General features: G+C 33.1%; 1 protein-coding gene across 2 annotated transcripts in view; it reads left to right on the top strand.

Annotated features, from left to right (window-relative positions):
- The first annotated feature begins 967 nt into the window (after positions 1 to 967).
- Positions 968 to 26,654, top strand: part of LOC130453362 (G-protein coupled receptor Mth-like) — a 37,022-nt gene continuing 11,335 nt past the window's right edge. Inside the window, exons 1-5 of one of the 2 annotated variants that reach the window (XM_056793062.1) lie at positions 968 to 1,358; positions 11,646 to 11,833; positions 16,119 to 16,306; positions 20,450 to 20,620; positions 26,382 to 26,460. In XM_056793062.1, coding sequence (XP_056649040.1) covers positions 1,260 to 1,358; positions 11,646 to 11,833; positions 16,119 to 16,306; positions 20,450 to 20,620; positions 26,382 to 26,460 — 725 coding nt within the window. In that variant the 5' untranslated portion in view covers positions 968 to 1,259. The remainder of the gene's footprint in view (positions 1,359 to 11,645; positions 11,834 to 16,118; positions 16,307 to 20,449; positions 20,621 to 26,381; positions 26,461 to 26,654) is intronic. The other variant, XM_056793061.1, reaches the window with a different exon arrangement.

The following is a 26,654-nucleotide window of genomic DNA, read 5'->3' as shown; positions in this document are numbered from 1 at the left end:
TAGGCCAGAATCCATTTCCTGGTAGATCGGTTAATCCACTTTCCACTTACCATCGAGAGATAAAATAAGGAAAAGTCCTTCATTGAGGATGTAGCTGTACTCAACGGTTATTAAAAAAAATTGTGAATAGGTTAATCAATCGTCATAGGTTCAAGAAATCTCTATGCGAAACCACTTTTTTCCAAACCCAAAGTAAAAAGCAAGAAGAATTTGCTTTGACAACTTTCAATCCTCTTTACACGAGAGGATTGGAAGGAATATTTAGCGCAGAGTGGGTTTAACATTGGTTTATAAATCCAACAACACATTAAAACAATTATTGGGAAAATAGTGGTCTATATGAAATAAGTTGTGGTGATGGTGACCGAAAGTATATTGGGCAGACTAAAAGATCCGTTATTGTTCGGTTTAAAGAGCACATAGCTCATTTGAAATATGGACGGACCAGATAACCAGGTATTGCCGATCACGCAAATTTTTAAAAAATGTATCCAATAATAAATTATTGGATGCATTTGAGAGCATTGAAATTGCTAGATGTAAGAGTAGCTTAAATAGGGACAAAGGGCCAATTCCTTACAGCCCACTGGTTAGTATTCAAATAATAAACCGCCAAGGAGTTTTTCCCGCTGGAATTAATTTTCGCGGGAGGTGGAAAATTTAGTATGAAACAGGTAAGTCAAGTTATTCAGTCTCTGAAGATGATAACTTGGTTATCCAAACGCGCGGCAGACAATGTAATTGTTAGTGTTGGTACAGTATATTGAGTACAGCAAGTAGAGGTAAATAAAAAGTAGTGATAATTAATGATATTTTGATTTAATTAACCGACGTATTTAAAAATTCATTTTCATATGTTGTTATTTAAGTTCTAGTGTAGTGTTTAAGATACAACCTCAAGAATGGGAATTACCGCTTGAATCACGAATAGATTTAAAAAAGATCTTTATAACTGAATTCATGATTCAGTCGGTTATAAGTTATAGCAGAGAGAAGGTCGGCGGCATTAAAAAAAACACTCGCAACAACTTCCCGCTAGTTCGCTAATCTTATCTTACGACAAAAAAATCCATTATCACTTTTATCTTATTCATTCTCATCGACTCAATTATATCACAATAATGTTAGAAAGTGAACTTGAATGGTGTCGATCTAATTTAAAACAAATATAAATAAATTCTGTTGAGTAATTTACATTCATGAATGTTTAGATCGGTAGCAGCACGTGTTTTGTTTTTTTGTGTTTTTGGACGACGTTCATGATGAAATATCTGGACACTTTTGTAAATTATTTTGTTTTTGTGATAATTCTGATGTCGTGTGAAGGACAACAAGTAAATATAACTAATGATACACAGGTACGTTTTCGTTTTCGATAGTGAAATTGTCGTTAGCTTAGATAACAGCAATAAGCGGCACTCCTTGTTAGGTTAGTTTCATTATTTTTTTATTGGAATTTCTGAATGAATATTGTGTCAATGACATACACGTAATTTTTTTAAGAATGGACTACAGTCATTATATATATATATATATATATATATATATATATATATATATATATATATATATATATATATATATATATATATATATATATATCAGCGTTTTCGTAGTGGGATGGTGGCTAAATTAAACATCAAAGTGTACTAACTCTAATATACACCAAGCTTTCGAATACTTATGTATTCATCGTCTGGGAATCAAGTAGTTGAGAATTATGGTGTGATATCTTTTAAAAAACATTTCCATCGATTAATATTTCTATGAAGCTTCGAATCTAATGTCATATTGAATATTCAGGATCAATAAAAACTGGTTCTTTGGTATGTAGTGTCGAGAAGAATCAGTGATAAATTTTTCGTAGTTAATTGCGTCGACAGATTACAAGAATTCCTAAATAATACATTTTTCATGAAATTTTTAATTGATAATAACTCATAAATATATTTATGTCGTATATCATAAGCCCCAGTCTATCCAAAGATGTAGGGCCAGTTGCTTTCATTTTTTCTTGTCATGAATATACTTGGCCCATTCTTGATTCCAGGTTTTTCTTCTAATTGGTCTCGTATTTGTCATATTCATCTGTCTCAACCCTTTTAACATGGATATGTAGAGTCGAGAAGGATTAGTGATACATGTTTCGTAGTTAATTACATTTGCATGTAATCCACATTGCACATTGGGCCTCCAAAAGTTAGAAATGGTGTACTACTGGTCTCTGGTGTAGCCACTCTATTCATAATACTTAGCTTGTCAAAATTCTTTTACTAATTCATAGATTATGTCATAGTTGTGAGTAAAATCATTTAATATGACGAGATTACTTCGGAAAACAACAAGCACGATGCATGAAAACCTCAAAATCTTCACTAAATCTAAGGAGTTATTCAGCAAGAAAAGTATTTAGGGATAGAATAATCAGATTATGGTGACGGATAGAGAACAAACAACGAAATCAACATGAATAGTTGTTTATATGTCGGAAGGTAATTGATATATATCGCAATAATTAGACCTAACACAGCCTAGAAAACGGTTACTACATACTACTGTGTTGAGAGAATAACTAGGAAAACCCAACAAGAATACACTAGGTTGAAAACAACGAGAATATAAGTAGGATAAACGTTAGAAAAATTCTTAAGATTTTACATTAGGACATGGGAACTTAGTACATCCTTGGATCCTATGGTGCGATAATTCGACAGTACAATAAGTGGAGAAAACCAGGCTAGACAAAAATTTTTACTGTTTATAAAAAACTAAAATAACTTGTCTCTTTAAATTAGATCTTGATACATCAGATTAGAATTTGCTAACGAATTACTACGGGTAGAAGAAACAGAATCAACGAGATTATCAGTAGGATAGACGTTAGAAAAATACTTTAAGCGACCTATCACCATTAGGACGTATCAGCTTAGAACGTCCTCGAAAACAAAGGATTGATAAACATACGGGCAGATAAATAAGGTGAATCGGTTAGATTGAACAAAGAAGAAGAAACTTGGTACTTTTTGGCACAAAAAATAAAATTGATATCTATTGTTCATGAAACCTGGAATAATTTTTTTATTTAATCAAGAACGTGACTCCTAAGATTCGAATTATTTAAATATCTTGAATCTGAAAAATGTTTGATAAGTTACAAAAATTAAACGGAAATACAGTTTACCACAATAATATCTTGATAATATTTATGATATTTGTACTTAAATTGGGATTTATTGACGGTTATAAAATGACTAATTCTGGTAAGGAGAATGATAATAGATTAAATCATTGATATCAAAAATATCTTAAATTTTATTCACGGTTTATGTAACAAAAGCATGCATGTTTTTTTAAAATTATTTTCTCGATAGATTATACGCAATCCTATTGTGAAAATTGAATATTTCCTGCCAAAATTTTACGATGCATCTGTTCTGTACCTAAAAAATGTTGTATAATTTTTTTTTAAATAATTCAGGCCATCTGTATAAGCGACTAGAAAGTACACAGAATGCACGCTTTGTTAAAGCCACGTAGATAAAAATTTTATTTCAAATATCCTCGAAATAAATCATTTGATTAAAAATCTAGGTTTCTAATACTTGATAGATGATAGATTTTAAGCAGGCATATGATAAAATAAATAGAAACAACATTTATGCAGCAATCAGCAAATTAGGAGTACCGGCAAAAATAATCAGATTAGTTAGACTAAAATGAAGTGATATGGAAAGGGTATAAGTCAATAGAGGACTCCGACAAGGTAACCCGCTTTCCACTGTAGTATTTATAATGGTTTTTGAAGTAATTATCCAAAATTCTAAATTGAAATGCGATGGGACAATCTTCAATAATGAATCCCAATGTCTAGCTTTCGCAGATGACGTAGCGTTGATAGCAAAATCCAAGAAGAAATTAAAGATAGCAGTAATAAAATTGGAAGAGGAAACCAAAAATTTTGGAATAGAAATAAATCAAGGGAAGACAAAACATATGATCATGGGAGATACACAGAGAGAAACAGAATATTACTTGTCCTTCAGGACAACCAAACACGAAGAGTACAATTTCGAATTTCCAACTTTGTGTATCTAGGAGTAGTAATAGAAGACAAGGGAGTAGAAGAATTAGAACCGAAAGCCAGAATAACTAAATGAACACAAAAATTCAGAAGTATTAGATCAAAATACGTGTCAAGAAAAACAAAAATAAGAAAATATAAAACGGTAGCAACATATGCATTTGAGACATGGATATTGAAAAAGGCAGATGAAGGCATGTTGGAAAGATGGAAGAGGAAGATACTAAGAGGAATCTACGGAGGTGTATACACAGAAGAGGGCTGGAGGAGAAGAACTAATAAAGAATAAAGAATTGGAGAAAAGGAAAGTCGTTTACTAAGGGACAGAGAGTGAGATGGTTGGGACATGTTGAGAGACTACACAGAGAACGGATGCCAAAATTAGTACTGCAAAGAAGACCAATAGGGAAAAAGAGAAAGGGGTGACCAAGAAAGAGATGGTTCGAATGTTTAATGGAACACATAAAAAATAATCATGTTCAGAATTGTAGAGAAAAAGCTGCGAACAGGAAGGAATGGATGCAAAATAGATGACTTTGATATATAGTATATAAAACTATGTTATATTGCCATTCTTGCCCTAGGCCCTTGCCCCGTATTAATATAACTTGATATATATATGGAGTTATGTAAACTGCTCTGTCATTGACACTATAATTGAGAGTGTTGGTGGAATGGTGGTACTAAAAAGTGCCCAGAATACTCAAAATGACGTGAACCAAATTCATAAACTAAATGCTAGCTGGATATTCCAACAAAATTATCGACTACCTAATTAAGTTTAAATATATGTTTGTAAAAGGTATCACAAAATGATCAATTAACTGATTGGGTCCGATTATAGGGATTAAGAAGTGTAGGACTATGAGGATGTCGAAAGCGAGGCTGAAGAACAAACTAAAAACCAATTAGAATACCAGTACGTTTCAACAATTCAATTTCGTAGTACAATTTCGAGACTAGACACTGCAAAGAGAGGCACAGGTATCAGTGTTAATGAGAACTATTGGGAAGATATTGATTAGCAGAGGCGAAGAGAGATAATAAGAAGAATATACAAGATGAATTTCTTGAATTCATAGTAAATAATGGAATAGGACAACCGAGAAAGAGATGAAACGACAACCTGACTAGGCATGAAGTCGAAGGAGAAATGCTAGAGAACATAACATAAATTAGAGAAAAAAGTAGAAAATTATTAAGATGATAATGTTATGCTTCGGCTTTGAGAGGTACAGTTAAGCTCCTAGGAACTCCGCGAATGGCTCTGCTCCTTTGAAACCGAGTCCTACGAAAATAACAAACAGCAATTTTGGTTACATTGTCTCCCTCCACCAATTATTGAAACCACTTTTACCACGATTTATAAACATTTTGTTACAAATATCCCCAAAACAAATCATTTGAGTATAAATCTGGGAATCTGGAAGGTAACTTTATATATAGAGTGACGTAAACTGCTTATTACTTATTAGTAAATCATTTTGATATAATTCCGATCGATAATTCTTTAGTAGACAGTTCAACTGTGAGCAACACAGAGTGTTGCTGACGTTAGTGTTCAGTACGTTATTATGTCTAATACTTTTCTCTATAAAATAGAAGTGCAGTGAAACAACACCCTGTCGACAAAAAGTAACGTTTTCATTGCCAAAAACAGCCATAACATTGTAAATATTTAGCAACAATCATAAATTATAATTTATGGTTCCGTAAAATTAAAGAAATAGTTAGTTGATTACGTTGTTTCACCGTTACATAATTTTTATTTTAAAACGTTACAAAACTCTAGTAGCAATCTGATTAATCAATTTAGCGTTTCCATCTACACTTGTCAAATAAAATGATTAATTGATTAATCTCGAGCCCTACAGTCTAGTTTATGTAGTTGTCTTAAAAGTTTCTTCAAAAACTTTGACCCAAAAATAAACTCGGGAGGTATATTTCCGGATGAAGATTCTTATTCATTTCAGCCATTTTGGACGCTTAGTTTCTGTTTTTGAAAATGGAAAATGTTTCTTAATAAACTCAATTTAAAAATTGTCCATATTCGGAAATATGTAACAACAATGTTTAAATAAAGACAAATGGTTGAAATAAGATAATCTATAAAGAAAAACAGTAGATAAGATCATTTTTAATTAACAACAATGCTAGAAAAAAAAATTAAGAGTTAAAAAATTCTGTGCGGTATTGATTGAACCTTTACCACCGACTTTCTCTAGGAGTGGAATTACCACTCCTTCAGTTTCGGTAGAAATCCACAGATTCAATAACCAAGATATGGTCCTTATTCGTTTTTGACTGTATATAGAAGGTTTCTAATTAATTTGATAGTATCACTAGAAGGTTGCACTTGAGATCGGATACCCCCTATCGTATTGGAAATATCAATTATTTTGGTAGCTATCATATGAAGGAACAAAGTCTTAAAACTCAAATTTAACTCGATAAGAAATATTTTCAGAATCTCTTGTCACAAGCTGAACCTTCCTAGTTGAGAAAAATCTCTTAGAGGCGGCGTAAATATTGCTGCACATCCTCATCATCATTCATCTAACTTCCATTAACACACTGACGAAAATATTGGTATTTAACTTGGTAGGAGAGCCTTACTTCAGTACCAACGATACCGGAGGTATTCTCAAATTATGACGAAACTTCTTGGGCTAGAGCGGGAGAAGCCAAAGGACTACAAAGCGAATACCTAGGCAATTAGGCCTCTCTATCTTTATTATTATTATATCGCGCATATTCTCACTAGAGACGATCAAAAACTACGACAACCAACGATATCATCGAAAAAGTTCATCAAATGGTGCTGGACAAATGTGGAACGAAGGATGGAAGAGAGAGAAGATATCAAAAGTACGCATTTGCTATATACTGACTGAAGATTCATGTTTCCGGGCCTTATTGACGTGGTTTAAGCAAAATGAGTCGGATTTTTTGAGTCCATTCATAATTGAAACTCCTGAAACAAACAAATAGCTAAGACAGTAGATTTGAAAAGAACTATCCTGCTCCGATAAAGGCAACAACGGTTTAATACTGGCAAAGTGATGGCGACCGTTTTTTGGGATAGTCAGATAGACAGATAAAATATTTGCTTTTCCATCGAAACATCTTCTCACACAATCGCAATGTCAAAGATTCTCGAATTGCAGTTTGAATTCGACCACTCAATCTAATCACGAGATCTCCCACACAAAAAGTTTGTCCTATTTCCTAACCTTAAAGTTTAATTTGCAGCAGGTTACAACATACCAAGACACCTATTTTGAGGAGAAAGGCGGCAACAGAAAAAACACTCACCCTACCTTTGGACTAATGGTATAGACTTAAAATGAGTCTATATTGAAGAATAAAAATGATTATGGAAAAACTGTGTTGCTTTTTTGTTATTCATAGTTTAATACTCCACAGTCCAGCTACTTTACCATACCTATTTTTCACACTTTTACGAAAAATTTGAAATAATAATAAAAGTTTATATCTATAAACGCAGAGCCAAATGTTCTGTTCATCAATGAATAAAGTGGAGTAGATAAAATTGTAGAGATTCTTTAAAAAAATATCTATTGCACTAATTTCATCGTTTACTGTACTCTTAATTTTATACCACAAATTTATACTGGGTGATGGGCTACAAAATAATCAAATAAAACTCAAAAAGTTGTTCGCATTTTTAATAATTCCATCTGTACAAGAAATTATCTCAAGTTAAAAGTACAATTTAGTTAAATGTCAGTAATTGTTAAGTTTTTTTCTTTCTGTTTAGTGAATTATTAGAATTAGAATGCCAAAAATAACCTGATATATCTTCTAGGTAATCCCATCAACCAGGAGCTTTCAATCTGTTTCACATACTGTACCTCTTAATGAAAAATTAAAATTTTGCATACCCCTTTTTCAGTAGCGAATATAAATCATAATGTGGGGAGACGAGAAACGTAACCAAATGTACTATTTGTTATTCTCATAGGAGTTCCAAGAGCCTTAACAGTCCTCCCGAATCCGAAGCATTATTATAGCATAACTCATGAAAAGGGCAGCTACAATAAATCTTTTCTCTTTCCAAAGAAATTGGTAGTGTTATTATAAACCGTCATGATGGTCAACCTCATCCGAATATTAGCAGTACATCGTGTAAACTCATGCAACTTTGCAACTTAATATTCTTATCCGTTCTTCATCATATTATATCAAAATTCTCTATGTCTTCGATTCCGTGCCTTGTATTGACACTTTGAATGCGATTGGAAATAAATCAAAATGTAATTACGTGTGACAAATCAAAATGTAATTACGTGTGACAAATCAAATCTGAGTTACATTGAACAAGATTTGATTCTGATGAAGCTGTGAAAGGAAAAGCGGCACACGTCCTGAAGGAATTGTCAGAAAAAGATTTCCTGCACTGTTTAGAACAATGGAAGATTCGCATGGTGTCATATAGGGATAGAGAAGTGGTATATATTGAAGGTGATGATAAATAAATATAAAAAATATCAAAATAAAATGTTTTATTCTACCTGTATAGTTATTTAATAGTCACACCTCGTTTAATTATTTTTCTCACTATTTTTTTGCCATTTTGGTATTTTTAGCTTTTATTCCTTATGTCGATAGTATGTCGTTTATTTCTATTTAGCAATAATAACACAATAATTATTTTTATAAATTATTTATTCTAATCTATGAAATCCTGTATTAATCTTATGAGTACCATTCCTTGCAATTATCCCATGTCATTGAATTACGTATAACCAATGACGTAAATAGCATTTTCTGCACCCCGTACGAACTTCTATAACTGCGCTCTTGTTTTTTAGATATACGGGGTCTTTCAAAACGTTCGCGAGCGAGTTTTATCACTGCATTGAGCGAAAAAAGTTGGATTAAAAATCACCAAACAATCAATGTATGTAACACAAAGTTCAAAAATGCGGCAGTAGCTAAATACTTTTATGGCTCTATCGACCGCTCGATAGGGAGGAACTTAAACATTGCACAAGCTTTGATTGACTAAACCTTATTGGTAATTTGCGATTAATCTATGCTTTATTGTTATGTGATTGTTTGGTGATTTTTAATCGATTTTTTTCGCTTAATGCAGTGATATAACTGCGCATGCGAACGTTTCGAAAGACCCTAGCTAGAGCAATGCTATGTACAGGTCTATTTTATTTCATTCAAGGTGATAAAATAAAGCAAAAGGACCTTGGTGTTGGTGGACCAATTATCTAATATTTTGGAAGAAAAATATTTATATTTTTTTAAGAACTGATGTGAGCAAACAAGCAGACATGCTATTTAAGTGGACCCTTCGCCTTTTATACCACCCTCTGTGTCACACTCATTAAAATTCAAACGCAAGCTCACTAATGTAAATGCGTTGCCCAATCTGATGCTCAAGATTAAATTTTTGGACCACTGCACTACTTGTTATGGTAGTTTTGAATAAGGAAGGTAGCATAATATAAATTGCGTTTAAGTATGAATTGGAGAGAAAACGTTTATTCGAAAATATTACTCACAACTACACAATAAACAAATGAATGAGCTCAGTTCTTCCAATATCAATTGCAGATTATAAAAACCCCTGCCGACAATTTTGTTTGATCTACCATAGGCGTAGATACCTCATTTTATAAATTTATTATTTTTATAAATAATTTTAAATATATGTATTCGTTAAAAGGCAATCGCATCGTTATAAATTGGACGACATTTTACGCTGTTACAGTTCTACTCTACTAGAATCATTATTATACCTCATTAACTTGCTACAACTGATTATTAAATTATAAAACGTAAATAGACGAGTAGAATCTACCTGCCTGTAAGGAGGTTTGGTTTAAACAGGGTACCAGACTTTAACTGAGCCCATTCGTTTTTTTTTCTGGAAAACGAAATTTCAAATCAAAAACCATAAAGGAAAATGAAATTCTTTGTAGTCGTCAGAATCGTCTGAGCTAGAGTCATTATTTATTTACTTATGATGGGTTGTAAAGAGGGTAATACCACATACTAATCTTCTTCTTTGATAACATGTTCAACACAGTTTTTCCAAAGCTCTTGGGGATCTGCTGCTAGAACTTTCTTTACGAGTTTTACAACCTCTTTACTCAGTTCCGGAGTTCTGATTTTACGTTTGCCCATATTAACTCTATACGGTGAAATATGCAATGTTCTTTGCACAGCTTGTCAATATAATAAATTTCCTCTAACAACAGTACAATTCTTTGTTTGTTGGGCCTTTTTTACGATAGATGATAGGAATTTATTTACTCTAGTTAATTCAGTAATTCTTATTATGATTGCATTATCAGATTGGTGAATATTTTCTTTTTTTTAAACATAAACTTGCTGTGCTCAATAGAGCACAAAGAGACATGCTGTTGCGTGTAGCCTCCGCCTTCCGAACTGTGTCTGGGGTAGCACTTCAAGTAATTACGGCTACGGTGCCCATTGATCTCTTAGCCCAGGAAAGAACATCTAAGTACAAATCGCTACAGAGTAGCAACGAAGCTAGAGAAAGTTCCCTCACAACATGGCAAACTAGATGGGAAGGTGAGACAGTAAAGGCCCAATGGTCCAAAAGGTTAATACCAGACATCAAGCCGTGGGTTAAGTGCGAGCACCGCCAAGTAGACTACTACCTGACACAGGTCCTAACAGGACATGGCGTCTTTCGATGTTATGCAATGGTTCAGAAAAGACACCACGGATAGATGTATATACTGTGCCGCCGTAGACATACCATCTTCGTATGCTACAAGTGGAGAGAGGTCAGAGACAGGACTTGCAGACAGCTGGAATGCGAGCTCACTCCTCCTCCTAATCCCGAGAGGGGAAGGGAGACGTAGGGTAAAAGGAAACCACTGATAGCCCGTCACTCATAAATTATGTTCCAGGAACGATGCCATAAGTGACAAAAGGGGCCGTAGACGACTAGAAGGACACTCCAACCGTCCGAGCCCCTCTGCAAAGCAGGACTCCGCAGAGGTGGTGAATGTTTCCCAGCACATTGCTGAGGAAGTGTGACAAGTCGTTATAAAAAAAAAACTTGCTGTGTTTGTATATTTGAATCTTTCTTATCAAATTCATAACTGTCTTTGTTCTCACTACACTGTGAGATTTCATTGTCTTCATTCGCCCATGGTCAGAAAGATCGTCATTTTTCTATTTATTGAAAAAAATTTATGAATTAAATTAATCTCAACAAGCCACGCCAATGCTTATCGCAGACTTCCTGGCAGGTATATTTCGAAGAAATTGTACACTTCGGCCAATAAAAATGCATTTATGTGTACGATTCGATGTTTACATTGGTAAACAGTGGAGATGATGAGTCCACGTGGACTGACGGTTTCTTAATTGTCTTCTGCATTTGATATTGGAAGAACTATACGTTTATGTATCAAGCTTTAGAGTCGCAACTTATCAGGAGCACACCAAAAAACGTCCTAATCACGGAACTGCATATAACATCAGAATAGAAATTTATTTTATTTGTATTTGTGTTGAAAATCTAACTAAACGGATTTTTTTCTTCTAGGTTATGATAATTCCGCCGATACCAAAATGTTGTCCTAGTATATCGCAGAAATTAATGAATAGACACTGCATGGAAACGCATCAGAACATATCGCTTACTCACTTTTTCTTCGAAAGTAATTTAACTCATATTAATTCTGACAAGCGGGAGGTAGAATTTGAATTCTATCATCGAAAAGTTCAATGTCCGTAAGTGAAATATACTAAATACAATAATATCGGTATAAATAGTTTGTATTTTATTGTTTGGGTTTCGGTTTCTCCTTATTGTCCTTTAGTCTCTTTGTTTCCTGCCTCGTTTAAATCCTTTCCTTGTTTTCACCTTTCCTTGATATCACTTTCGTTAATATATCTCCCATAAAGAGATTGTTAAAGTGAAAAAGATTTTCATTTTTTCTACTTATAAACAGTATTCAGTATCATTATTATTTAGTTGAATCAAATAGATCTTGGTAGTTTCAGTGGGCCAGGCGATTTCGTCTTGATGATTCCAATGAACATTGGGTATTATGAAATCTATCTATCCACTCGTTTTTCAGGATAGCTCTGTCTTTCATATTTTGTTAAATTCCTTCCTTTCTGGTCCTTGAGGGTCTTTCTCGTCTTCTTCTATTCTGGGGTTGATACATCAATGCTTTCTTCTGCTCCATCCTCATCACATTTCTGTACCAGAGCAGTTGCTTAGTCTGTATTATCTCTGAAGTCGCGTATAGTCGACCTGTTCTTTGTAGTATATCTTCATTCAGTATATCAGTATATATATGGATGGATATATTCATATTCAAACCTTATTTTGCGTATTCGTCGTTCAACTTTCTCAGCATATAATCTGCATCGTCCTCGTCGCCAGCTATAATAACTTGGTCGTCTGCGAAAAATATACTTAAGCACTTATCCTCTATCTTAATTCCCATTCTCGCGAGCTTCCTGCAAAAATGGTTTTATTAGGGTATTTCCCAACTTGACTGCACCTTTAGACTTTTGTCTCTAAAGGAACATCTGAAAATATTCAACCATGTTAAATGGTTAAATGCAAGATTTGCTGTTAAGCCTTTGGTTATTAAACTGAAATTATCTTTGAAACACGGCTTGGGTAACGTTTATTTTACTATTTGCACTTTATACTTCTCGAATCGATGTTGTTTGATGTGCTGACAAGCTGAAATACGGAATTCATCTGGAACAAAACTTTTTAACATCTAAATATTGATGCAAAATCTATTTCTATTGCAATATGTGATATCCTTAGAGACGCCTTGATCTGTCTGAGACGCCCATACCAACCTTGACTTAACTTCTCGGTATTAATTTCTGACTGACTCATGACCATGACGAAATTCTCCAAACCAATTGTAACCAGTCTTTTCTGATTGTGCTTCTTTATTATAAGTTGCACGTTGTACAAACTTGCTTGTTTTAAACGTTCATTATCAACAAATTACTTGGTCAATTTCTAAATAGTCACTGGCTTCGTAATAAAAAACGTCAATGTTCGATTATACAGAGTGGTACCACAACTCTTGTTAAAAGTAAAAACTTGAAAGGCAAACTTCGTATTATTCACGATTTGCAGGTGATAAGTTCAGATAAAATATATTTTAAGGAACTGGATGAACTGGTCAAATGAAAATCCTATTGGGATGATGGAGGTACATATATTTTTAAAATTACAGTCAAGTACACCCCTAGGCAGTCTCTTTTCTGATGAAATGAAACATCGTGAATGGATTAATTTGATTTGAGCATTATCTTCGTCACTTATGTGAATATAGATGATAATAAGATCCAGATGGAATAAGTTTGTCGTTTCCATTACAATAATACAGGGGTTTTTGAAAAGTTATAATCAATTTTCTATAAAAATCGTAACAAGTTCAATATCCTGTAAAAGATATTGGAGAAAAATCTGTTGCGGCCCAAGCATTTGAATAGTAGTCAAAATTCTGGGAAAGTTTTTGCGACATTTTGATATTTCAAAAGAATGATTGGCAGCTGTACCTATTCATATATTTGCCAAAAATTGATATTTTACTGTTTAGTGCTGTAGAGGTTGTATTGAGAGTACAAAGAAAAAACGTAAAATAAGTTATAGAAACGAAACAATAAAAAATAATCCCATTTTCTACAGTAGACGTACACGTCTTGATTATAACAATATATGTTCGAAATGATCTATTTTCTTCAAGTACCTATTGCGATTTTTTTTACTGTAATATTCAATATAAAATACACATTTTTGGTTTTTTTTTATATAAAATATACCCAACATTGTGTAAATTATACTCCATTCGGAAAGAGTGATAAATCAATCCCTCTCCTGGCCACCATAGCCGTAGTCACATTTAAGAACAATTTATTACTTTATTGCATCAAGTTCAAATTTCCAACTATGTTTACTAATCGGCCAAAACAATTCCTTTGGGGTATTTTAAGAAAAGAATGATGTTGATAGGTGAATATTTCACGCACTTTATAGTATATACGAGGCATATTTTTTAAGTAAGTACCGTTATTATTAAAAAATAAAGTGCAAAGATATCGCAATAATTTTATTTTTACATGAAAGCCTGTACCTTAATCTACTTTTCTACATAATTTCCGTGAATATTGAGGCACTTGTCATAACGTGGCACTAATTTTTGAATATCCTCCTAATAAAATTCTGCCGCCTGACTTGTTAACCAATGTTTTGACTTGAAGACTTGGGCGCTAAAGGATTAATGTACTTTTTACAACATGTAAACTAGGAGCCAAGACCGAAGGGTCATTTTAATCCTATGTGTATTTTGGGCGCTAACCGACTGAAGTACATGATTTATGAAATATAGTTATTTATTAAATCACCGACATTTATAATAAGATATATTTTTGTATTTTTAGATTGTCCTATAAGAGAAATGACCTATTATCACTTAAGGTCTGAAAAAAATTACCGTTAGAGGGGGCTATTTTGCACTTTTTTTAAATGAAAAATCTACCCTTAATAAAGTTTCCTCACAACATTTTTGTAACACTCTACAGAATAAAGTAAATTTTATATTTCTTTATATTTTTATTTAGTACTTATAAATATATATTACATATAAAATAAGAGATTTACATAACCTAACCTAACCTAACCTAACCTACTTAAAAATCTATCAACTTTCCCTCTATTGGGTTATTTTATGACTCGATCTACCTGCACTTCTTAACACAGAAAATACATGTCGGATTATCTACCCTTCTTGGTCAAATAGGTAAAGAAGGATGGTTAGCACCCAAATTACACCCGCCGGAAGACTTGAAGACGCTGACCGTCCATGTGTGTCTTCAAGTGCAGGAACAAATGGTAGTCGCTGAGCGCCAGAATGGTAGTCGCTGAGCGCCAGATCAGGGCTGTAGGGAGGATGATCTAGAGTTTCCCATTGGAAAGATTTGATGAGATCCGATTAGCCACATGTGGACGGGAATTGTCATACAGCAAAACGATACCCCTACTCAACTTGCCACGTATTTTGTTCTGGATTGCACGAGGCAGATTGTTCAATGTCCCATAATACTCACAATAAGACGCTGCATTGATTGTCTCATTACGAGGCTGAAACTCAACTAGCAATACTCCTTTTCTGTCTCAAAAAACTGTACACATAATTTTCCGTGCAGAAATTGTATGCTTAAACTTCACTTTTTTGGGTGATGATGAATGTCGCCATTCTATGGATTGTTGTTTCGATTCTGGTGTGACGTAGGCCACCCATATTTCGTTACCAGTAACAATTTGGTCTAAAAACTCTTCACCTTCATTGTGATACCGCTCAAGGAAAGTCAATGCACTGCCTAAATATTTTTGGAACCCAACGTGAGCACAATTTCCGGTATTTCAAGTTCTCGGTCACAATCTTAAACACTCAGTAAACAACGTACACAATGAAGTATCAGACTGTAATGGCGTCAGTGCGTAGACAAAAGATGTAGGTAACCAGCGCGGAACGCCGACCTTGGGGTTGCGGCGGCGGAATCGCAAAACGGTACTTACTTAAAAAATATGACTCGTACCTATACCAGACAGGTTAATTTGAAAACGATTTGTAAAATGTTTTCTGGGAAAAATGAAAATTGGGCACATTTTGCAGGAGGGTAATAAAAGATTAAAATATGAGGTATACTTAAACGGTTATTGACAAGTTTCAGTTTAAGAAAATGTCCTATAAAAGAAAAGTCCTAATGCACAACTGCATTTCTAGCGTAGTATTTGTCACAGAAACGTTTACAAAATGGCCATTCGGATTATCTAGGTAACGGCTTACATTTTAGTACGGTCAATTATGGGGAGAATATATCTTTGTCCAGTTACTTATTTATCATCGGCATATTTAAATATTGTAAATTTTAGACGCAAAGTACCGTACTAAAAATTTCAGGGTTTTGCATTTATGATGAGCATTTATTACTCTACGCTCTTTCCAAATAGAGTATAGTCGATTTATTTCAGGGCAGTTATTTTTACAAGCGAGGAAATAGTTGGATTTATATATAATGCTTCCATCATAGATAATTCCAGTGAACCTGTACGTCTTATTCCTTCTTCGGATTATTGCGTTGATAGCTCCAATGAATCTTTAACATTCGTTGTATGTTACCCCGACGTCGACGTGTCAAAAGCACAATTCTATTTTCCATGTAAGTAACGATTGATTACAAAAATACTGTATTATACAGGGTGCGGCAGCATAACTTCCTTTTTTCAAAAGTTAATAAAACTTATTGTATGAATCAGAAAATTTTTATTCGTTTTTTATAATACAGGCACATACATAAAGTTTTGTTTTACTGAGTTTTGAAGATCAAATCAGTTCGGTGACGTCCCCCATTCTCCATACACTGAGTAAACCGATTTCTGGCGTTTGTCATGACTCTTGCCAGCATAGCAGGCGTTATGTTGGCAATTTCTTCCTGGATGTTCGTCTTCAAATCTTGTAGGGTCCTTGGACGGTTCACATACACACGGGATTTCAAAAAACCCCATAGGAAATAATCACAAGGGGTCAAATCGGGAGAGCGGGCTGGCCACTCCAAATCGCCCCTAATTGAGATAAGACGCTCTGGGAAGTGTTCCCTCAAAACAGCCATCGATGTTCTTGAAGTGTGTGCCGTTGCTCCGTCTTGTTGGAACCAAGTGTCCCCTAAGTCCAACTCATCTAGCCGTGGGAAAAAAAATTCCTGTAACATGTTTACATACCGGTGCGAATTCACTGTCACTGTGACTTCATTTTCCTCAAAGAACCAGGGACCAATAATTCCACGTGAGTAAATTGCACACCACACTGTGACTTTAGGTGAATGCAAAGGCCGTTGATGCAATTGTCGAGGATTGGTATCAGCCCAGTAGCGCATGTTTTGTTTGTTTACGGATCCACACAAATGAAAATGGGCTTCATCACTAAAAAAAACAATAGCGTCCTCAGGAACGACTTCCAGAAAAACCTCACACGCGTTCCTCCGAGAATTGAAGTCACGTTCAGAAAGTTCCTGCACAATTGCCATCTTGTATGGATGAAAATGAAGATCATCATGAAGTATTCTCCTCACAGAACGATCGGAAAGTCCAAGGGCAGACGCATGTTTGCGCGCAGAACGCCGTGGTGATCGCAACACTGAAGTTCTAACTAACTCAATGTTCTCCGGTGATCTAATGGGCCGAGGGACTCCAGTTCTTCGTCTTGTTACACTTGCAGTTTGTCTGAACGTAGTGACCCACGTAACAATTGATTTCCGGTCCGGGACAGGGGCCAAGGGGGCTAAATTAAAGCGATTCCGAAAGGCGCGCTGGGTTGCGATCACAGAACATCCGCTCGAAAAGTAAACCTCAACGGCAAACGCACGCTCCTCACTGTTCCAACGCATGATGGCGACTGAACTGTGCCGGGACAAAACTTTATAGTCCCCCCTCTCGAACGAGACCACTAGCACTCCGTTACGACATCTACCGACTAAATGGCGAACTTTTTAAAAAAGGAAGTTATGCTGCCGCACCCTGTATATAACTAGCTGACCCGGCAAACGTTGTTCTGCCATATAAATTATATCTACGAAATATTTTTCTAGTTCAATAAAAATAACTAGCTTACTATAATTGTATAGGGATGTACTTATAACAGAAAACGTTTTCTAGACAATGGAAGTATGATTTATTTAGGTTAATAAAGTCTAGACATCAAAAATAATGATTCATATTTTTACTATAAATTGGGCGAGAATATGATACATATAGTTGTCCAATAACCACTTTGAAATTAGCCTAATATTCTACATCAGGCTCATATTGGCATGCTAGTCGAAGAAATAAATCTGATGTAAATGCTCGAATAACTTGGTTGGCATTGTTGGTCAATTCCTCTACGTCTGTTTACTATGATTCTACGCGTTGCTCTTTGATCTAATTGTCTCTGTTGATTTCGTTCATCTTGTACATATAACCTGTAAATAAATCAAATTAAATTACTTATTTGTGAGAAACAGTGACTCAATATTGTATTCGTTTGCTTATTATTTGATTTACCTTGCACAATAATAGAACACGAATATTTATTAAACACGTATACGTGTCTGTTTTGATTTAAAACTATTTGCAAAAAATGTTAAATACAATATGTACTGGTACGATAATGGCCGTATTAGATTAAAATCAAAATTATACGTATAACAGTCACTGCTAAGATCGATACAAAAAGGAAATTGAAATTATAAATAAGTATTTATCGTACTATAATTATTATATTCCATTGGCATCTTGCAATCCTATTGCGGATCTGTGGATAAAATAAAGAAATAAAAAAATCGCGATGGAAAAATAGGGGTTAATCCTAGGGAGTTAAAAATTTATTTTATAATGCTGTATCATAAAAAAGTAAAAATGAAAAATTTTATCTAGAAATAGGAAAAATTAGTGGTGGACTACTCTTAACATTTAGGGAGATGAAAAATATACGTTGTTCTCAGACTAATGGTTGGAACACCAAATTTTTGGCTTGATTACGACTTTTATGAAAAATTGTTCCATATATTTCGTAAATTACCAAATGGTATTTGCAGACTTTCTATTTATGTTGCATTTTTATGAAATATGACATCACCAGTTAATATTTTAAATGGACCTGTTTAGCTTCGTTTGAATTTAAACTCTGACCCAATGTGAAGCCTAAACTTTATTGAATTGCGTCCTCTACTAGGAAAAATCTAAAAGACGAGGATTCAAGATTAAGACAGTAAGATTGTGCCCGGCGTGAATATACAAAGAAAAATGTTAATTTTATTATCACGAGCTTCGTATATTATAATCGACAGATCATAGTTAAGTCTAATGTCCTAAGTGCCAAAGTGAAAAACATACCAGTATCCTAATCTGTCAATAAATGACCTTAGCGAATCATTTCAGGTGTTATATTTTTTACCTTGGCTCTAATCATTCATTTCTTGGTGAGATTGGAATAAATATAATAAAGTGAAGTAAATTCTGGGTCTTCCTGATCTTGTAAAATTAGTAATTATCTGTGACATTATTCTTCTAAATATTCCACATACGTTAAGTTTTTGCGGATATTATGTATGACCTTCTTCCACCCAATGAGTATTATTATCCAATCAATACAGGATATGGTATGGAATTACAAATTGGTTCAAGAAAAACGTTGCTTCATCAGAAAAATAATAATTTTATACATAATTGCTTCCCAAAATTGTAATAATTTGATCAGGGTCATCTTCATTTAATGCTTGATATTTCTAGGGATGAATTTTTTTCTCCTATTACTATCGTTATTTATTGTCAAGTTTGGAAATTAAATTTCAATTTTTTTCCTCTACAACTAGAATAACATGAAGTTCATTATCTTCATTTGTGATTGGTCTTTTTCTTCCACAGCCAGGAATATTCTTACACTGCAAGTTTCCTCAAATTTCGAGTCGCTGTAGACTTATAAGAAATTCTATCAGGATATGTATCATTAAAAAAATCGGCTGCTTCTTGTAACGATCTTCTTCTATTTCCAAAACTAATTATTATCAATTAAATAATTATCTCAGGCAGAAGTTGATCTAGGTTCGACTTTTAAAAGGAGAACTTTTGGATTTTTGAAATAAATACAAAGGATATTATACAAACGAAATGTCGTAAATTTGATTATCAGTTATCAATATTGCTCCAAGTAAATACATGAGAAAGATGAAAATGAATATTTTTATTTACAGTTTGATATAAAACTTTTGGAATTCTCAAAATTACAATGTAATTCGTAAATCAGATTCCCACTTCAATTCAGCATATTATATCTAAGAGAATTGATGTTATATCTCAAAAAATGTGACATAAATAGAAAACACCAATAAATAGTATACAAACTTCATTTAAGACAATTTTTCGTAAAAGTAAGAAATGATCCGCTTATTCGATGTTTCGGCTATTTTTCCCGAGACTGTACATAGAGTAATGGGCCAAAATGTACCCATACGTTCAAAAGAAAACTGCATTTTTGGTAATTTTGTTTTTTAAAGGATTCCCGTAGAAACAATACTGCCAACTATGAACTGATCCCTTTATTATATCCCATTTGGTTGTTTTATAAACCTCGAAAATAATTTCCAGGTCCCTTGAATTTTCATTCGACTACATTCCAATTTCACGTCTTGGACAATGTAGAACCTTTGATAAAGAATAACTTTATCAACAATAATAGAAAAATTATCAAACATAATGTCTAGTAAGATTTATGTCACCAATTGTAATTTGTTGTATTGTAATTGTATGTATGTATTGTAATTTTTTAGGTTTAATCTTGTCCACAGCGTGTTACTTCATTTCTGCAGTGGTTTATCAATTTATTCTTAAAGTGAAGGATGTATACAAGAAGTGTTTCATTGGTTTTTGTATATCCATGGGCGTAACATTTTTTTGTTTAATACTATTTCAATTCGTCAACACGTATTGTGTTATCATAGGTAAGAAATAAGAAAGAATTTAGCAATAATCAAAATAAAAAGTAAGAAATAAATAATATAAAATTACTCGCTATTATAACTGAGGTGATTTCTATGATATTATGAAACTAATTAATATACTCCATATTTATGTCACGTGTCGATTCGAATAATAATTTCTGAATTTTTATTTAAAAAAAATAAACAAAATTCAAGACACTACATTCGTCTATCAAATAATTCTTTGAAGCACAGCATATGTATTAAAAATAGTGCAATTTGGTGTTTGATTTGCCACACTCCCACAACTAAAAACTGATTATATCAACTTTTAAATTCACTGTTTTTTGTAAATGTAGTACATTTTGATGTTTGTAGGTTCTGTTTTGGGTATCCTTCTCTCAAACACATTATTTATCATTTAATCGTTTTCTCGTATTGCAGCATTTGTTTTTTAATTTCTATGCATCCAAATTTAGGATCTGATAGTTGGATAGCTTTATCAGCCAAACTAATAAGATCACTAATCTCTTTTCGTCTCGAATAAAGATTTTATCACTTTAAATTCAACACGATTCTTGTAATTTAACAAACAAAAGGTTTTTTATTTAATTTTTTCATAATCCACCCTAATAATCTAATAATATATGAAAAAGTTATATATGACTTTCATCACTTGATAAATATTACATAATATGCAAGAACAGTTCAACTTTTTTAGAAAGAATTGTCTCTTGTTTAGTACCGTTTATACAATAATACTTAGCGATAATTTTATGATTTCATCGATTATTACAGTCTATTTCAGAAAGGTATAGAGTAATAAAATTGGGAATTCCCTCCAGTTCGGCTTAATTTCGGTGTCGGCCATAGGCATAGTTCTTCAAATATTCTGTAGGGAATACTTAGGTAGTAGATACAGTAACGTTTTGCATTTAACAGGTACCGTTTAACCTTCTATTAGTGCCTTCAGATTCGGCTTTCTTTTTTACGAGTATCCTACCGGCACGCCTTTGGCACACTATTTTCAGTGTTTGTGAATGAATAATAATAGGCTAAACCCATAAATTGACCCCAACCCGGGTGGTACTACCTGCACTTGATAAAAAGAAAAAAAATGTTACAATGAAATCAATGCCAAACTATGAAAGTGGCTTAAGTATTCGTTGGGTCACTCTGTAGTCCCTTCACATACCTAATGAGGTTTTATTACTCTATACCTCTCTGAAATAAACTATAAATGTAGAAATATGCTGTTACGAGTTTATCAAGCAAGAAGTACGCCCCGAATGCTTTCAAAGGCGAAGCCCCGGTGGGGTTGGGTTAGGTTTTTTCGACTTATTTAAAAATTATATTATCCAAATCCAAGCGCCACGGAAATCGTACTCGTACAGTTTATTTAACTTGATATCAAGAAAATTAATATTATTTTGTTAAATGTCGATTGTACATTGATATTTCCAACTCCGTTTATCAATACAGCAACAATGCAATCATGTATGTAACGAAAAAATAATGGAATATTCATTTTAAGTTTGCTCAAGATTTTCTATTAATATTTGTGCAATAATACTTGATATGGTTGCCCCCATAGCACAACTATTAATTTGTTCAATTATTTTATTGATCTATGGATCAATATAATGATGAAAATGGTCCATGTCAATATATATTTTTATATAGATCGTAATAGGTCGAGACGTCAATACTTTATCTGTTTTTAAACGAAGTTTCAATTAAAGGAGATCCAAAATCAAGACAATTTGCCAACAAAACTATATAAATTATTGGGGATTGCAACAAATTTGAAAAGGAGAACTCTTTATCAAACTATTATTCCAAGCTTTCGGAAAGTGTTCTTCCCATCATCAGAGAAAGTTCAATTCGAGGATGAGGTGTTTTCATAACGGAGTAAGCCATGGTAGAAGTTGAGGTTTATGAATTATGATTCTGAATTATGATTCATTGAATATGTATGTTTTTGAATACACAACTTTTAGACAATGCACATATTTTCTCAAAATACTACCGTGCGATGTCGATGATTCAAATCAATAATTTGAGATCCAACCAATTTAAAAATTTCCATAATACATATTCAATGTGAATAATAATTCGTAAACCTTAACTTCTACCGTGGCCTATTCCGTTATGAAAACACCTAGGAAGTCATCCTCGAATTAAGCTTTCCCGGATGATGGGAAGAACACTTTCCGAAAGCTTAGATTTATAGTTTAATAAAGAGTTTCCATTTTCCAAAATTGGCAGCAAGGCCCAATATATTGGTTTGCTTATTATATATACCGTATGTTTCTGAGGAAACCGGCCATAGGATTTCCCATGTTACCATTTAAACTCCCTGTTAACGGGTCGTCTTTTTACCTGAATTTTATTGTTGATATATTAAATAAGAATTTTTTTTGTTCATAATTTTTTATTTTCTTAATGCTATTTTATTAAATGCTATGAAATTACATTTATTTTGGTTTTTTGAATGAAAAAAATCAAACACTTTAACAAATGCCAGGTCTAATTAATAGCTTGAAACGTTTTAACGCAACTTGACTGAATTTTAATTTTGTTAATTTTTTTGCTTTATTTAGTTGGAACTTGGAACGATAAGTGGTTTGTTTTTTTTTTATTTTAAGGGATTGTAAATGAACAAATTTACTAATAGTATTTTATGACAAAATTTTTAGTAAACACTAGATGAAGAACATTAAAATGAATAGTACTTTTCAAATTAATTTTTAAACTACAAAAAAAAACAGTTTCAAACTATTAATCAGACCTGTCATATGTTAAAGTTGTTTGATTTTTTCATTCAAAAACCAAAATAAAATAGCATTAATAAGATAAAAAATGGTAACATATTAAATGTTATGGCCGGTTTCCCCAAAAACATACTGTACATAGTAATTTCATAAATTATATTGTTAGGATAACAGTACTGATTGGGATATTCATTGGTTAAAGTAAATATCAAATGTTCTGAAACCAAATTACTATAAAACATGATTGCTGATAATTAAAAACCAATATGATATTTACATACTCCGAACAGCATAAAATTACACATACCAATTAAAAATAGTTTATAATAGTACGAATTCCGTTTATTTCTGAGCAAATATTGATTTATTGGTATAAGCATCTTTTTATAGGTTATTGGTTTTGTTGAATCACACTCATAATTGATTTTCCTTACACTGTAGCTTTTTGTATTTATGTCCGGAATTTTCTACTAATACGTATTCTATCATTCGTTATAAGGTTTTATTAATAGAATTCAATTATATATAATGATTTATGAGGTATGCATAATATGAATATCAAATATTATCTTTTTGTTATACAAAGACGAAGAATGTTTAATTGTGTATTTATTTAATCTTTTGAAAAAAGACATTTTGCATATTGAATACAAAAATAATCGTTAATTTGTCAATTTTGACAACTATAATAATACATTTACCATACAATATTTAGTTTTCAATATACGATGATTACATTATTTTGAATCTCTTTCTCCATGTTGTATTGTATCATTATTTGCACATGTAGAATTCCGATATAACTTGACGCGTGCTTTCAATCACTACCTTACTCAAAGTAGGTAAACGAATATATTTACGTTGTTTTATTTTTAATGTAGTGCAAACAAGTTCTATTCATGTCGGGTGATCGCGGGGGCTATTTGTTAAAACGACGCCTTCCAATCCATCTTCTGGGAAACACACGCGTAGTGAGATGGGGCACCATCTTGTTGTAGCCAAATATTGTTGTTTGAGATATTGTTATCGTTTTATAATGGAGTTTTTTTTTTAAATGTAATTGAAAATACTTACTTGGATGTAGAAATATCCGAGCCAATACTATTTTGTAATAAATCTAAATACGCCGGACTATTCACGTTGCCCTCAATGAAAAAGGAGCCAATTTTTTTTTCAGGATATCGGGTGTGGGATTGACGCATCCAACGAGGATTGTTACGTGACCAGTATCTACAATTAAGCCGATTTACGTTTCCATTAATATAAAAAAGCCGTGAGCAGCAGAGCTCCATCACGAAAGTCGAATTTTTCGTCGAATAAAGAATTTAACTAATACACAAACAAATCTTTCCATAAAATGAATTTCTTGGAAATTATATCAATTCTCAATCTTATTTCTTTATATGGAAAATTTGCTATTTCTCAATAACTTTTCATTTCACAAGTTAACTCTCTCTCTCGAATGAAAATTCATAATTTCAATAGACCCAGTGGTCTCGAACCCTCTTGTTCAATTCCAATTGACAACAAAGAAAAAATTGTCATAATGACAAGAAATTTCGAAAATGGGAAGTAAAAAAATCACCCTAGCAACGATCATACTCGTACATTAAATAGGAGGCGGTCCAGTTCAACAATTACAACGATCAAAATGATTTCGGGCGTTTTGTGCTACAAGAACTGAAGAAGAAAATTTTGAACTTGAGAAAGACAATTCTTCTACATCACCCCTACTTGCATGCGAAGTTCGAACCCTCTAGTTAAAATTTTTTTGGCCAAAAAATAAGAAAATATAACAAAAATGACCATAAAATGGAGAGGGCTGGAGATGGAAAGTTTCGACCTTAGACAGGAAATCATCTCGCAACTAATTGAACCTACATGTGAAATTTCATTTTTCAGTCGCTTTTCATTTGACCTGCAGAGGTGAGCAAAGATCAAAAACCACTTTTTTTGCATTGCGACCCCTCGAAATATTCATTTGTTTTCAACCAAACTCTAATAGCATCAATTCGCCGCCAAAAAAGCCATGTATGCTAATTTTGAACCAAATCGGACCCATAGCAATTGCTCGAGAGACGAAAATAAGAATTGTAGCTTAAACAGATATATATATATATATATATATATATATATATATATATATATATATCAATTGATTTCACTTCAGAGTAATTTTTAGTCTCGAGCCACTGGACTAATAGTATCATGATATACGATTAACAATATTGTTGTCCAATGGTATTCCAATTAAAAAATTCCTTAGTTTAGTTCATAAAGTGAACTGAAATACGAATACTATAATTTGTTTATCTTATAATTGTTTAAGAATTTTAATAACTATATAAAATTGTGCCTCCAATTCGAACTTACTCCAAAAATTTTTTGCTGCACTTCAGATCCTTTTAGAGAGAAAAAAAAGTTGTGTTAAGGTGGGGGAAACATTTTTTTGAGGGGTGATCGGTGCACGATTTATTTTTAACATCATTTTAGTTTACTGTTTCATCGGCGGCCATATTTTGGCATCAAGATTTTCATCGATAACTTCGAAAGCAAATAAAACAAGAGTAAATGTAAAAAAAGTTAAAAATCACCCCATATAAGATAAAAGAGTGAGTGAAAAAAATTGTAAACAATCCGTATGGTACAGGTATTTTGCGGGAATAACTATGAAGCTACAGCAGAACTGTTTTTACACACAATCAAAACATAGATAAACACGCAGAGGTAGAGGAAGTGATTGTTTCATATCGAAGTAATTTGCTGACTTCTAATCGTTGTTTCTAAACAATGATATGATTGGATAATGATTGACATGCATAAGGTAATGAGTGTTATGACGGAAAATATGTGCTTCCCCCACCTCTAAAGTACTTTCGAAACAGTAAAAAAATAACCTGATATGCGCGAAATTGTTGGATTAAGTTTGGGGTGGAGCCCCACTTCTAAATATGTACCAAAATTTTTTATCGTTCTTTCAAAAAGTTACTGTAACTAATTTTTTTTAGGATCTATATTCTTCCTGTTCATTCTAGCTTCATTTTTATGGTTTTCTTGTTTGTGTCTCGAAGTGATGTTCACTGTTAGGTAAGTGACATTCTTTTCAAATATATATATAATCAATCACCGAGTAATAATTGCAACAGGGTCTCTTGCAATCGAGGATATAGCTCTAAAATACTAGGGTAGCTAGTGTGAATTTAGTGTCGTAAAAGTAACTGCACTGGATATTAGACTGGTCTAGTACCTCCTAGCGTCCTCTTCGAAGCATATGTTTGAGT

Source organism: Diorhabda sublineata, chromosome 2, assembly GCF_026230105.1.
Source record: "Diorhabda sublineata isolate icDioSubl1.1 chromosome 2, icDioSubl1.1, whole genome shotgun sequence".
Lineage (NCBI taxonomy): Eukaryota > Metazoa > Arthropoda > Insecta > Coleoptera > Chrysomelidae > Diorhabda > Diorhabda sublineata.
This window is presented reverse-complemented; position numbering and strand designations above follow the sequence as displayed.